This window comes from Haliaeetus leucocephalus, unplaced genomic scaffold (assembly GCF_000737465.1).
Source record: "Haliaeetus leucocephalus isolate CR32 unplaced genomic scaffold, Haliaeetus_leucocephalus-4.0 Scaffold656, whole genome shotgun sequence".
Lineage (NCBI taxonomy): Eukaryota > Metazoa > Chordata > Aves > Accipitriformes > Accipitridae > Haliaeetus > Haliaeetus leucocephalus.
In genome coordinates, this window is record NW_010973092.1 from 17,883,858 (window position 1) to 17,896,860 (window position 13,003).

The 13,003-nt window shown below is 34.3% G+C and overlaps 1 protein-coding gene across 1 annotated transcript in view; it reads left to right on the plus strand.

The window, feature by feature from the left end:
- The window catches only part of DOCK2 (dedicator of cytokinesis 2), a 211,433-nt gene that overhangs the window by 151,117 nt on the left and 47,313 nt on the right, over window positions 1–13,003 (plus strand). The window contains exons 31-32 of the mRNA XM_010579143.1: window positions 9,025–9,125; window positions 9,210–9,268. Of these exons, the coding sequence (XP_010577445.1) occupies window positions 9,025–9,125; window positions 9,210–9,268 (160 nt within the window). The remainder of the gene's footprint in view (window positions 1–9,024; window positions 9,126–9,209; window positions 9,269–13,003) is intronic.

Genomic DNA, 13,003 nt, shown 5'->3' on the forward strand with positions numbered 1-13,003 from the left:
TCTAAATTTAATCTAACTTTTGAAAGATGCTGTATGCCTGTGTTACATAAGTGACTACTACAGATCTAAAAACTGAAGTAAATTATTGCGTACAGAGTTTCTGTGAAACAAATAGATTTTCATTCAAAAAAAAAAAAAAAAAAGCCCAAAACAAGAACTGTTTGTTCAAGGGTCAGTGATTTAGTATGCAGCAGCCTCCAGGCAATCTAGTCACCTGTTAGGGGTATGTGTACTGTTGATTTCTGGTTTCAAAGAAAAAGGGATGTGTAAAGTTCAGATCATTACTGAGCATATGCAGCAAGAACAATGTCTCAAGAACTTGGAAACTAAACCAGAGGCAACTATTTTAATGTTCCTGATTAAGGGTAATTTAAACAATAGAAATAGAATATATTGGGATGGGGAAAATAGAGATGCATATTGGTGAAGATTTAAAAAAAAGTGATGTTATACCTTTAAGTTCTTTGTAAATGAATGAATGATTTATGCTGTTGTAGGATGGTATTTTCAAATCTGATTATTAACAAATAGTTGAAAAGAAGTCTTAATTTAAAAAATTTTACAAGAAAAAAAGCAAGCAATTTAAAGCACAGTGAAGTAGATCTGAGGATTTTTCACTTGGCTGAGTGATTACGTGACAATATATAGCAGACAACCTAACCAAACAAAACAAGCAGACTGTGAAGTAATTGAGCAACTAAAAAAGGGTATCTTAAATCTAGACAAAAGCAATGAAGAAATTTTTGCTACTCTGTTGAAGCTTGTTAAATGGAGGGGAAAAAGTTTCTGGCCTTTTTCTTGTTTCTAAAGCAAAATTGCTTTCTTTACTCATTATGTGATTCAGGCAGAAAGGAAAGCAGTGTTATCATTTAGGACCTGTAAAGGGATGTGGTATATCTGATGAACAGTGGTTACAATCTTTAGGGTTAAAACTATGCATAAACTTAAAGCCATAGGTTCAATGATGAAGCTGTTGTATACCTCAGACAAATACCAAAACTATGCACGGCACAGCAGTGATGTGCTGTTAAATTTTCTGCCTTTGTGTGTAATAAGTTTGGTTCATTGAGTCCATTTATGTAGAGAGCCCTTTTTTAAATTCCAGTGCTTTGACACTGAGGTTGTCATTGCAGTGGTCAGGCAGGAAGTGCCAGAACTGCTGTTTGGGTTGAGAATCATTATTCTTAGAAGTAACTGAATAGTCACCTGATGTCTGAGATTACATGCCTGCTGGGTGAGGGGGTGGTTTCCTTTTAGGGTTTTTTGAGTTTTGCATGCAGAGTTTACATGCTGAATGTATTCAGATGTACGTCAGTCACTCTCAGAAAACAAGCCACAATTAGAGATTTCATAGAGCAGATATTCTCCGATGTCACAATACAGCAAAACCTAGAACAAAAAAGAAAAGACCAGCTGAAAGGCATTTGCTATACAATATTTACTAATTTTACAGGAGAGAAAGGAGTGAATTTTCATTAAGTGATTGACCAAAAATAAACCATGAAGCAAAAGTCACCATCCCTGGAGGTATTCAAAAAGCATGTAGACAAGGCAATTCGGGACATGGTTTAGTGGGCATGGTTGACGGTTGGACTCGATGATCTTAAACATCTTTTCCAACCTAAATGATTGTATGATTCTAAGAATGAACGAGGGCTCACAATATTCATGGTATCTTAAGCTTGTGAATGCATACCCTACAAACAGGGAAAGAATCTTGCATAATACATTAATGTGCGTTCTTCAGTACTGAAAGTACAGTGGAACATGAAGATTTAAGACACAGGAATCTGGAGTTTCAGTAGGAATTATTGGAATAGGTAAAAAACTTCAATATTTAGCAGGTTATGTTCTGTTCGTGTCTCTGTATTTGACATAGGTTATTGACTTGCTTTTAGATATAAACACAGCTGTGTTGAAACAGATTATCTAGAAAAGCTAGGAAATACTTCTCACTTAGAGATTCTAAAGAATGGATTCCACAGTCATCTGTCTGAAGCAATTTAGCAAAACTTGCCTTGGGATATGGAGCTGGATTAGCTGACCTCTCAGGTTTCCTTCTAGATATACGTTCTGTTTACAACTAGAAAAAATTCACTGAAGTGTAAATCATGTCACTGAAGGTTTACAACTATGGAAAGTGTAATAGTTTAAAAATCTTTATTCAGAATGAGCTTATTAAGATAGTGTAAGGAGATACATTGATGGTATGCAAGTAAAATACAAAAACTAAGTTAGGAAAGCAGGTCTGAGGTTAGACTTTTTTCTTAAGACGATGATGATATATGTCTTAATGGTGTTTAGTTTTTTCTTTGACTTCTTTGTTGCATCTTGTGTCAATAAAAAGTCTGATCTGCATGATTGCAAATTGCTTATATTTTCTCTTTTCCTTCTATTTTTTTTGTGTTTTGTCTGAGTATTATACTTACTTTTTATAATATTCATAAGGATTCTCTTAATTGATTGCAGAACTCTCTCATCAGCCAGCCGTTATCCACACTACTCGCCACATACTGGTGCTCACTAGCCAGGATCATGTAGTTGTAAGAGGATTTGTATTGTGGATTGGCTTAGGTGTTTGGGATTTTTTGCAGGGGTGGGTGTCTAGGGTAGGGCTAGCTCTTTTTCATTAACAGCTTCTACTAATAAAGACAATTTTGTTTTGGAAATACAGCCATTGCAGGTGATTTCAGATGTGTTCAACATACAATTTTAAAGGAGATTGCAATGTTGGCATTTTTGCTGGTTTGGATCAAGTAACAATTCTTTAAGGATTTGCCAATTTCACATACAGAGATCAGACAACCTGTCCAGATCACTGCTTTGCAGCTGGGCTTTTGCAGGATAGGAGAACAGATGCACCATAATAATGTGCAAATTCTGGATTTAGGGTGTATGAGTTGAAATGGGTTCTTCAGAAGAGACTTAACAAACAAACAAAAATATTAAAAATTGTACAATATATTTTGGAAAAATGTTCCCTGAAAACCACCCTGGTTTCTTGCGTTTAATTCTAACAAAAACTTTGTGTGGTTCCGTACTTGGGCAATATATCCATTCATGGCATCAATAAATGTCTGAGAAGTGTATTTCATTTGTTGTAAATAGGACAATTCTGGGACTTTTCAGTACACTTTTACCTTTTGTGGTAATTGTACCATCTTATTCAACCAAAAAATGCTGATTTCATTTGACTGAAAATATCTGTTTCAAGACAAAATATTATATGCATACCTCGCGTGTAGCCCGCAGGGTGTTAGATAAGGGTGAATAATCAGGGGATAACGTAGCTTTCCATAAGCAGTCTAAATACTTTTACCCAAAGAAAAAGTGTCATTGTACACCCATTTCTATTTTATACTGAAGAACATCCAGCTAGTTAATTTGCCATTTATTTAATTCACAAGGAGTTTTAATGAAGCAAATATTGGACAGTAGTTCGATTTTGAAGCCAAATATTATCTGTCCATAAGGATATAGAGTTGTAGGTATGAAAGAAGTTCAAATGTGAATTAACATTTTCTTTGTTGTTATATAAAAATACAATAATTAAATGATCTTTCTATTTACCAGACATGTCTTAAGCGTCAGCAGTTTCCTTATTTTTATGAATGCAGAACTAGGAAAGAAGGTTTTATTTCTTTTTGGTTTTGCACCAGCAGAAATCCCTTTTTCAACTTGCAAATCATGGGTTTTCTCCTCCTAATTTTATTTAGTTTGAATGAACCACAAGCCAGTCTTTCATCAGCAGAAAAATGAAGATATCAATGTTTACTGGTTCACTTCAAAATGTCGATTAAATTTTCCAATGTGCATGTTTACCTTTATAGAACCTATTTAGACCTCGTATGACATTTTTTTGTTTGTTTCTGTTAGTAGCTGATGTCATTAGCTAGGTGTTACCTTTGTCTAGGAGAACAGAGTATTTTCAGTCTCTTGTCACTGTCAACTCATGGGTCCATCAGCTTTGGTTTTAGAAATCTTGCTCTGCCTAGTAAGTATTTCCGTTCAGTGACTGAACACAACAGCAGTATAATGCAGTCAGCATCCATTGCCACCCTTAATGCCACTTAATTCATTGAAATGACTTTTTTTGTGCAACACTCCTTTTATAATGTTTCTGATTGGAGATGGCAGCTTTTGACATATTAGGGACGGGGAAGAGTGAACAAATAGAAACCATTTTGATGTGGTCAGGCACAGCTACCATAGAGTTTCTATTCTGGAAAATACAGTGCTATTGATTCCTGTTCCTTCCCCTCTGTTAGCAGTATTTTTACAGGGCATTAGAAAGGATTATATTTCTAAATCTGTACTGTTATAGCAGTTATAATTTCATATTAACCATCTATATTCCTGCTACAGAACTTTATTATAAAAGGCATAGTCCACATTCCATTATAACATCAGTCTGATTTAAAAGAAAATGCTTATTTTTCATGTTTTTCCTATCTTTCTTGCATGCACTAGGCACCATTAATAACTCAGCAGTAATGAAATGTATTTTAGCATCACAGGCAGAGTTGTGCACCTTATTTTTTATTTTTGAATCTTCAGTTAGAAACACCAAAATCAAAAGCTTCACTGCATTACAAATATACAGGGAAAAATACGCACTGTATTGTGCAAAAATACATGTAGGATAGTGATAGACATTTCAGAAAATCCTAGGAGATGGCTGATGCAGAACTTAATAGATAATGCAACCATTAGAAAATTTAGCTAGCTGTATTAACTTTACTAGCAATACTAGAAATGTTATGTTTTTATATATCATATCGTGCATTTGAAAATTATCAAACTTCAGAGTTTAAGGTTCATCTTTGATCCTTCTACCACCATATGGCTGGGTCTTCCTAGAGTGACCTATGATAAGTAACTGATTTTTCAATGTTCATGTGCAAATTTCTTTGGGCTCATTGCTCAGGATGGAAAGAAATACACAGGATATAAATTCTGGAAAACTTTGCATACATGAAACTAAAAGTTACTGGATTTGGGAATGTCTTATTTCAGAGGTTTGGGATGTTTTCCAACACAGGAATCATAGATGTGTGGAGTAGAAACTATTAGGAAGTATTTTTCTTAAGTTGCATCATTAAGTAAGAAGCATATGACAAAAACAAGGAGAGAATGGAAGTATGCCATGAAAATCTTTAAAGACTAAAAGTGAATAAAACAAGCTTTTGTTGGTTTATATAATGTGCTGTGTTTCTTCAAAGCTTCTGTAAACTTACTTTCATTAACGTGAACATTTTCTACCTTTGTTCTGTCCTTTTGAAGTACATAACCAATGCAAAGAAATTTTGGCAGAGGTCCCAAAGGATTTTCATAATTCTTTACTTTGAGATGCTTAATACTCTCTCTTCCACCTCAAAGAACACACTACACGTGTCATGAACCAGTCTGCATACTATAGGAATAAGCCCTAAATATTGTGTTTGTAACTTCCAGAATTTATGAATCAGTTGTAACTCTGAAAATTATATTTGTCAAGACTCCACTTAAACAGAATGCAATGCTTACTTTAATTAATTTTTAATGTTTATCAGTTGGTGAGTTATTCTGAATTGTAGCCTTCACATTCTGCTTATGCCTCTGTTTAGCAACCTGTATTTTTCTAGTGAGATATTCTAAATGACAGCACAGAATAATCTTCATGAATGTTGGTTCAGAATTTTAAGACTGCATGATGCAGCCATGTGTGCTTTGTGACTGAATTTCAGTATCTGTGGTTGATCCAATTAAATAGTTTATTTAAAACACAGGTTGCTATTAATTTGTTTAAAATTGTTTGTACTCAGAAGTCTCACAAAAATAGTAAAAAATAGATGTTTCTTAAATTATTTAGTTTTAAGTGACGAAGAAATGTATTCCAGTATGTGAAAGAGAACATTACTGAGGTAAAATCATCACATATTGAGAATGTTGTATATCTTGGAAATCAATGGATCATTTTTTATAAACATTATTCAAAGGTTCAAAAAGGTTATTTCTAGCTAACCTAGCTCAATAGCTGTGGTAACTACATGTAGTTTGCAATTATGCATACATGCAGGAAGTTTCTAAGTGCCATTTTTCTACAAAATCAAAGTAATGAACCCAGTATCTAACTGAAATGTATTATGTCTGCTGGTCTCAAGGGGCTGAGCTTGCTTTCACCATAATATTTCAAGAAAGAAAATTAAACAAAACTGTCATCTTGTCTGTTTTATGAAATGCTAGACTACATTTAGTATCTGCAATAATTTGTCAGAAATTCAAAAGTCTTCCAAAGACGACTTGTTTCTCCTACATTATCAAAAAGAATTGAGCAAAGATGTCTGTAGAGAAAATGAAGGCTAAAAGGTACACATTAGCGCAAAAGAAGCATTGGTTTCAGAGGTGTGTACGAAGGAGGCGGCAGCAGTGTTAACCTTTTGGTAGTTATCCTGAAAAATCATCCAGATCTCCTCTTCTTTGTGAGATGGCTAGAAGTTTCTTACTAAATTACTTCCACAGTTTCCAATTCGGCCGCTGTCACGTTTTCTAGGGGCAAGGCACATCGTGTTTTCTGAGGAAAAAAAAATAAATAAAAAAAAAGGAATGAGAGATCCTCTTCTTTTAAGTTCCCTTAGCCCTTATATAGAGGGGTATTGAGAGATCTGAAGCCCTCTCAGCATGTGTGGTTAACACCATGCCCAGCTAATTCAGTCGCCATGTTTTGAAGTGCTACAACACATTAAGCCAGCCTGTGCTGTTACTGTCAGATGCTGCTTCTCAGTAGGAGTTTGCGATGAATAATTGATAACTAATTACAGAGAAGGGTCACTTCTCAGCTCTAGCTTTGTCTCCCAGTACTCTGTCCCTAGCTGACAACTCAGCGCTGGAGTTCACGTCAATGAGCAGCAAAGCGTATCACACAAATCAGAGCACAAGAGCTCTTCTCCTGTCACTGTGCTACTTCACTTCAGCCCTACCACATGCTAGATAACTGGATGTTCAAATGTCAGACAACTTGGAACAGTATTGTAGGCTTAAGAGAAAACAAAACGGGTCTCATAAGCTTTTTTTTTTTTTTTTCATTTTAAGAATCTGTTTCTATCAGCTGTTGCCATTTTTTACTTCTGAGAGACTACTTTGCCTCACAGGGTTTTAAACTTAGGTTTGGGACTTAAAAGCTTGCAAGTCCTTAACTTGAATATGCTATTGGAATGCAAAGGATCATATTTTTTCAGCCATCATGGGTACTCTGAGGATGAAACGAAATGTATTTTATAAATTAGGATATTGAGTCTTTAGGGTGTGTCTCTGACAAAGGTGGCATTGAACTTGGATCTATTAAGTGAACAAATAGACCATTACCTGTAGTAATAAGACTTTGTTTTTCTCCCCATAATTTAGAATGATTTAAGACATTTTCCGTGTCTGGCGTAACTGACATATGAAAAGTATATTCCCTACACATCAATAAATACAGCTTCTCAAGGGACTGAAAACTCTAAATTGGTCAAATTAATCTTCTAAAATCTTTGATAAGGGGGAAAACATAAATAAGATTTATCCTGGGGAAAAAGGCTCTGGATTAGTATGTACTATTAGTATACTGTCAAAAATAGATATGAACATAATTTAGATGTTTGTATTAAAGGGGGGAAAAAAGCTGCTGCCTTACTAGTGCTCATATTCAAATGTAGTTTTTTTATAAGGCTCTGATTGGTTTGGGTGAATTCAGAGCATCTTGGAATGGTATAATATGTAACAGATTAATAACTCTCTCCAGTGAAACGCTACTTGAGTCTGTGCATCTGCGCCCGGGATAACTATGGTCTCTAGACTGTAAATACTTAAAGACAGAAACAGCCCTCCTAAGGCCTTTTAAATAAGCAGGTCTGCTAAGGAGAGCTTTAGTTGGGCCTCGAAGGGAAGAATAAATTAAATGTAGGATCTTCTCTGCATTATAGAGGATGTTTGAGAATTTTATTTATTATAGGAAATGTCTGTATTTTTATGTGTGGTTTTGTGAGTTGGTATCTATTTTTGCTGGTTATTTGTGCATAAGAGAGTTTTCCAGGTTATAAAGGACAGAGGTCAGTTAAGTTTCTGATGAAGCATTACATTTCTAGACTATTTAGTGTAGATTCCCAACCTAGGGTTGTATTTCACCATATAAAATTAAGAGCTCTGTAATAATGTTATATGTTTTGTTTCTGTCCTTTAAATTACCACCGAATACATTGACCATTGCCTTTCTACTGTCTCACTGATACCTACCATGCATATTTTTAGATGCAATTCTGTTTTTAAAGGAAGTGTCTAAAGTCATTGCTGACTGCTTAGAAGCTCTGAAAATAGTATTTACTACTTATTTGTGTTTCCTAGTGAAGGTTCTTTTTTCCCTTTCCATCTCTAGCATGTGAGAGAAGTACTTCATTTTGATTGTCTGGAGAACAAGTAATTTACTTTCAGAAATGAAGGGTTGTGCACTGGAAATATAAGGGATTTTCTTCTAGTTCAAGTACATGACTCAGTACTATTAGTAGTTAGGGATGTATTTTGTCCTCGTTTCATGTAGAGAGCTCTTAACAAATTATGTTGAAATTTCACACAAATCATTGTTGAATTAGAATCCAAAGAGAAGACAGTAGATGCCTTTTGAAGTAGTTTTCAGATACAGTGTAATTATATTGGATGCCTTTAGCTCCAAGTTGTTAAGATTCACTGGCATGTAATGTATTTCACTAGTCTTGCTATGGTTCATGGTTTAATGTTGTTAGCTAATGAATCTCATATGAATCTTTTTTTAGCAGTATTTAGTCAGCTGCTGTGTTACTAAGAACAAATGTGTAGTGGTGGTTATTAAAATTCATCTTTCTTGCTTTTCTGCTAATTGCATAATACCAATGATGTACATCTTTGCATAATATAAAAATCTCATATTGCTTGCATCATTTGGTTTCATAAATTATTCAGCATTATGCATAGTTTAATATTATTCCTGCTTTTCTCAAAACATTTTATAATTTCCTTATATTCAATTTACAGCTGTGGAACAACTATTTTCATTTGGCTGTGGCTTTTATTACCCAAGATTCACTACAGCTAGAAAACTTTTCCCATGCAAAATACAACAAAATCCAGAACAAGTAAGCAAAAATGTATACTTTAGCTTATGTCTTTAATTTTGTAGTAAAATGATGATAATGATAAAAATACTTTTTTTTTTCTAGATATGGAGATATGAGGTGTTTAATTGGCTTTGCTATCCGTGACATGTGGTACAAACTTGGTGAGTAGGCAAATGAACTTAATTGCAACTAAATCCGTAGCATATTGCTTGTTTCATTGAAAAATATCTCACACGAAGTGCTTTTGTAAATATTTCTGTTATTTGAACTTAAAATATCTTTTCACTCCTGTGATTAAGCTTGAACTGACATGAGATACTGTTCGACTACTGCCTATTTTTTATTTCTAAGAGAACTCACAACCTTCTCTCAGATTTCAAAGATGGCTGAAATGAGAAGATTTCAGAAATCTTACTTTGCTGAAATTGAGAAGCAGAAAAATTTTCCCTGAGAAGGTTACTGCTCAGTCTGAATCTACAGTTCCAGAAATTAGTAGGCTCAGAGTTGGAATCTGTTTAGGTTAAAATTCCAAAATGTTTTTACATTTATTATATAGCCATGTTGTGCTACTGCTTCTTTGAGAGTTCATAATAAAGGGAACAACAGTGTATTGTTCTATGAAAATATGTATTATAGAGTTTTTTTGAAATATACAATGAAGACAATTATGATGATACCTACAGTTATACTTTGAAATGCAAGCTGAATGTCAAAGTTCAGACAGTTACTCATGAAAAGACTAGATTTTATCAGTTTAGTGACAGAGAGAAGACAGAAGAAAAGGCTTTACAACCATTCTGTCTGTTTGAGATCTCTTGACCACAAGCCAGTTCTGGTCTTTTATTCCTATGTGCCACTTCAGTGGAGTGCTGATCATAAGCTAATAGCATTTTTCCCTTTTTCCTGAGGTCCTTATGGTTCTGACTCAGCTAAAATGCAGTCATTTCATCCAGGAAAACTTGTGTAATCTCAGTGTTTCAGAAGTTTATATTTTAAGAATAGTGTGGAATCTCCTCAGTGCCTGCAATAAAAGAGCATTTTTTTCCAGTAGTATCAGTATTTTTTACATGTTATTAAAATTTTAGCCATAATTGGTTATTGAGTACAAAACTATTCAGAAATTTATAACAGAATGGAATGTCCACTGGGATAGTGTCAGTGTTATCACAGAAGGACAGCTCTTCAGCTTTGAGCATGGAATAAGCATACAGCTTATTCCATACAGAATTCAACATACAGAATTAATGTGAATAGTGCATTGTATGCTCTACTCTTTCATATAATCTACTGTTTTATTCATAAATACTATTTAGTGCAGCACACTTCCCTGTCTCCCTGATATACCATATTTACTGTAAAGAAACATTATCTCAAAATGGGGACATTTTCTTCCCTCAGTAGGGTGTCAATGCCTGCTGTAGAAGCAAAAGTAATTCCATGTTTCTCCTTTTAGTTTGCTCACATTCTGTTACTTACCTTTCCTCTCACCCCTGAGCTGGTCAAGGAAGTTCTGCACTGTATTTGAACCTCTGACACAGCAATGTTGCAAGGTAAAATAAGCTGTGGAGAGGCTGTAATATCACCGAATATTATTAAACAAGGAAGCCAACTATGATTTTCAAAATGCACTGAAATGGATTATTTCTTATTAACTGAACTTATGTAGAATATTTGTTTCATCTTGGAAATTTTTGACAAAGTTCTTTTTTTAGGACATGAAATTTCTTTATGATCTCTATTAAACTTTCTAGTTTTCTAGGTGTACCAGCGTATCAGTGCTTGTCTGGAGTTTTTAAATGTTTTCATCACCTTGTACATACTCCTTCTAGTGATATATAGCCCTTTCAATCTTTCTTTTCTTAATGTTTTTCTTTCAGTATTTTTTAGTAGAAAAAAATTTTTTAATGCATCAGTATACTCTGATGTATCAAAAAGATGTAGTCAAGATTTTAAAGGATTTGATACTTTTGCTCATTAATTGGTGAACTCTCAAACCTGCTTTCAGCATAGTCATTAATTTTCTAGTTTAACACCATTGTCATCCATTAACACTGATAGGTGTAAATTGGAAATTAATCCTTTTCAAACGAACTCTTGATTCTAGAACCATTGACATCTGTTTCTTAAAATAAACTTTCAGGTTTTCATTTTACTACACAGTACAACAAATCTTGCAGAAGCGCTTTTCCACTTGTGTGTATTTAAGATTTGCTGTTTACATCCTACTCAGGCTGAATCTGAGAGTCTATATTAAAAACAGCAAACACAATGGCTTTATAAAAATTTAAGGGCCTTTAACAGTTTTGCCTAGTGTAATGTTGAAGACTAAAGGTTTGTTTTCTAATATCCAAATGCATTATTATTTTATTTAAGTAATGTTGTCTTACGTACCCAATGGAAAAAGTGAGGCATACAGCTTGAGAAATGTTTCAAACTAATAGCCAATAATTCTCACTTAATAATAAATGCCCCTTCCATTTATTTTCTATAATTTTCAGGCTCCTTCTGTAGCTTTAACAAGAAAGAATCTGCATTCTGAAAAGCAGTAGGGCATCTTAAGTATAAACCACATTTACAGCAAGATTGAAATGGGCGAATGTATGTCAAAGAATCTCATACTGTGAACTCTAGGGTGCTTTTCAAATTACAAACTGAATTGCCTTGTTGTCTTGGGCAGATTATCTTCCTTTGTCCATTTCTGTCATTCAGTCATTCTGAGGTTTGAGGAGATGTTACTCTTGATTCCTGAAATGGAAATAACAGTTGCTGATGGCAGGATAGTCTTCAAAAAGCCTTTTTAATTTATTTTTAAATTTTTAAAATTTTATTTATGCATTTATTTGAAGTTGTGTGCTGAGGTCTTTTGGGTTTTAGTGTAAGATTAGGTCTCTTGGTCAGGCAATAGGTATTGCTATCATTTAGCTAAAAGTTTCTCTCTTTTTTCTACTCATGTAAGAGGATTTCTTGGGAGAGTGAAGATTTTTAGAGGTGAATGGATAGCTATGTAATACATGAATTTCTGTGGTTTTCAAAAGTTACAGACCTGTAAGGTCTAATGAATATAGGTATTGGAAGTTATTCAGTTGCCCTAAGATTCCTTTCAATCTTACTGACATTACTGATTTAACTAGGATTAATAATGATTTTAATCAACATAAGTGGAAGAAAAAATAATATTGCATGAAACTGTTGAAGTCATAGTTCAATTATGCCTAGAGTTACATTAGTATGGCACCCATGTGAGAGGCAAATCAGAATCAGATTACTTTTTAGTTATGGAACAAGTCTAGTCATATTTGTTTATGAGAATATTTTATTTCCTTACAAGCTTTAGGCGGTATGGACATTCTTACGCAGGTCATGGGATTTTGATGGTGGTCTGCTCCACATACCACATTTTTCTTCCTCAAGAAACAAGCAACATTTGAAGAACATCTTGGGCCTGGCTGAGTTTTTTATAGATTTGGATGTTCATTGGCAGCTGATGTAGCGGTTGTGCTATGGGATAATTTTGTGTGGTTTTAGGATTTGCATAGACAGTGTTTCTATTACTGCAATGTTTGATGCATTGGTTGGTTTGTTTTAATGGTTGCAATGTTTGATGCTATTCAGAAATGAAAGCAAGTAATTTTTTTCACCTTCATAAGCTAGAAAGGTTACACAGTGCGACATTAACACGTGGCGTGCTCCTGCTCCTGGGGCATTCTTGGGTTTATTACTCCAAGCATTTAAAAAGAGATGTCAAAAGCTGAAAAACTGAAATGTTCACTGAAAATGTCAACTCAGCTGGCATACATGCTTATTTCTGGCACTGAATTCTGGCATCTTAGAATAAGACTATATCCATTAATGTGCTTTCAGCTTTTGAGAAGGAATAGAGATGAGTGACTAAGTTG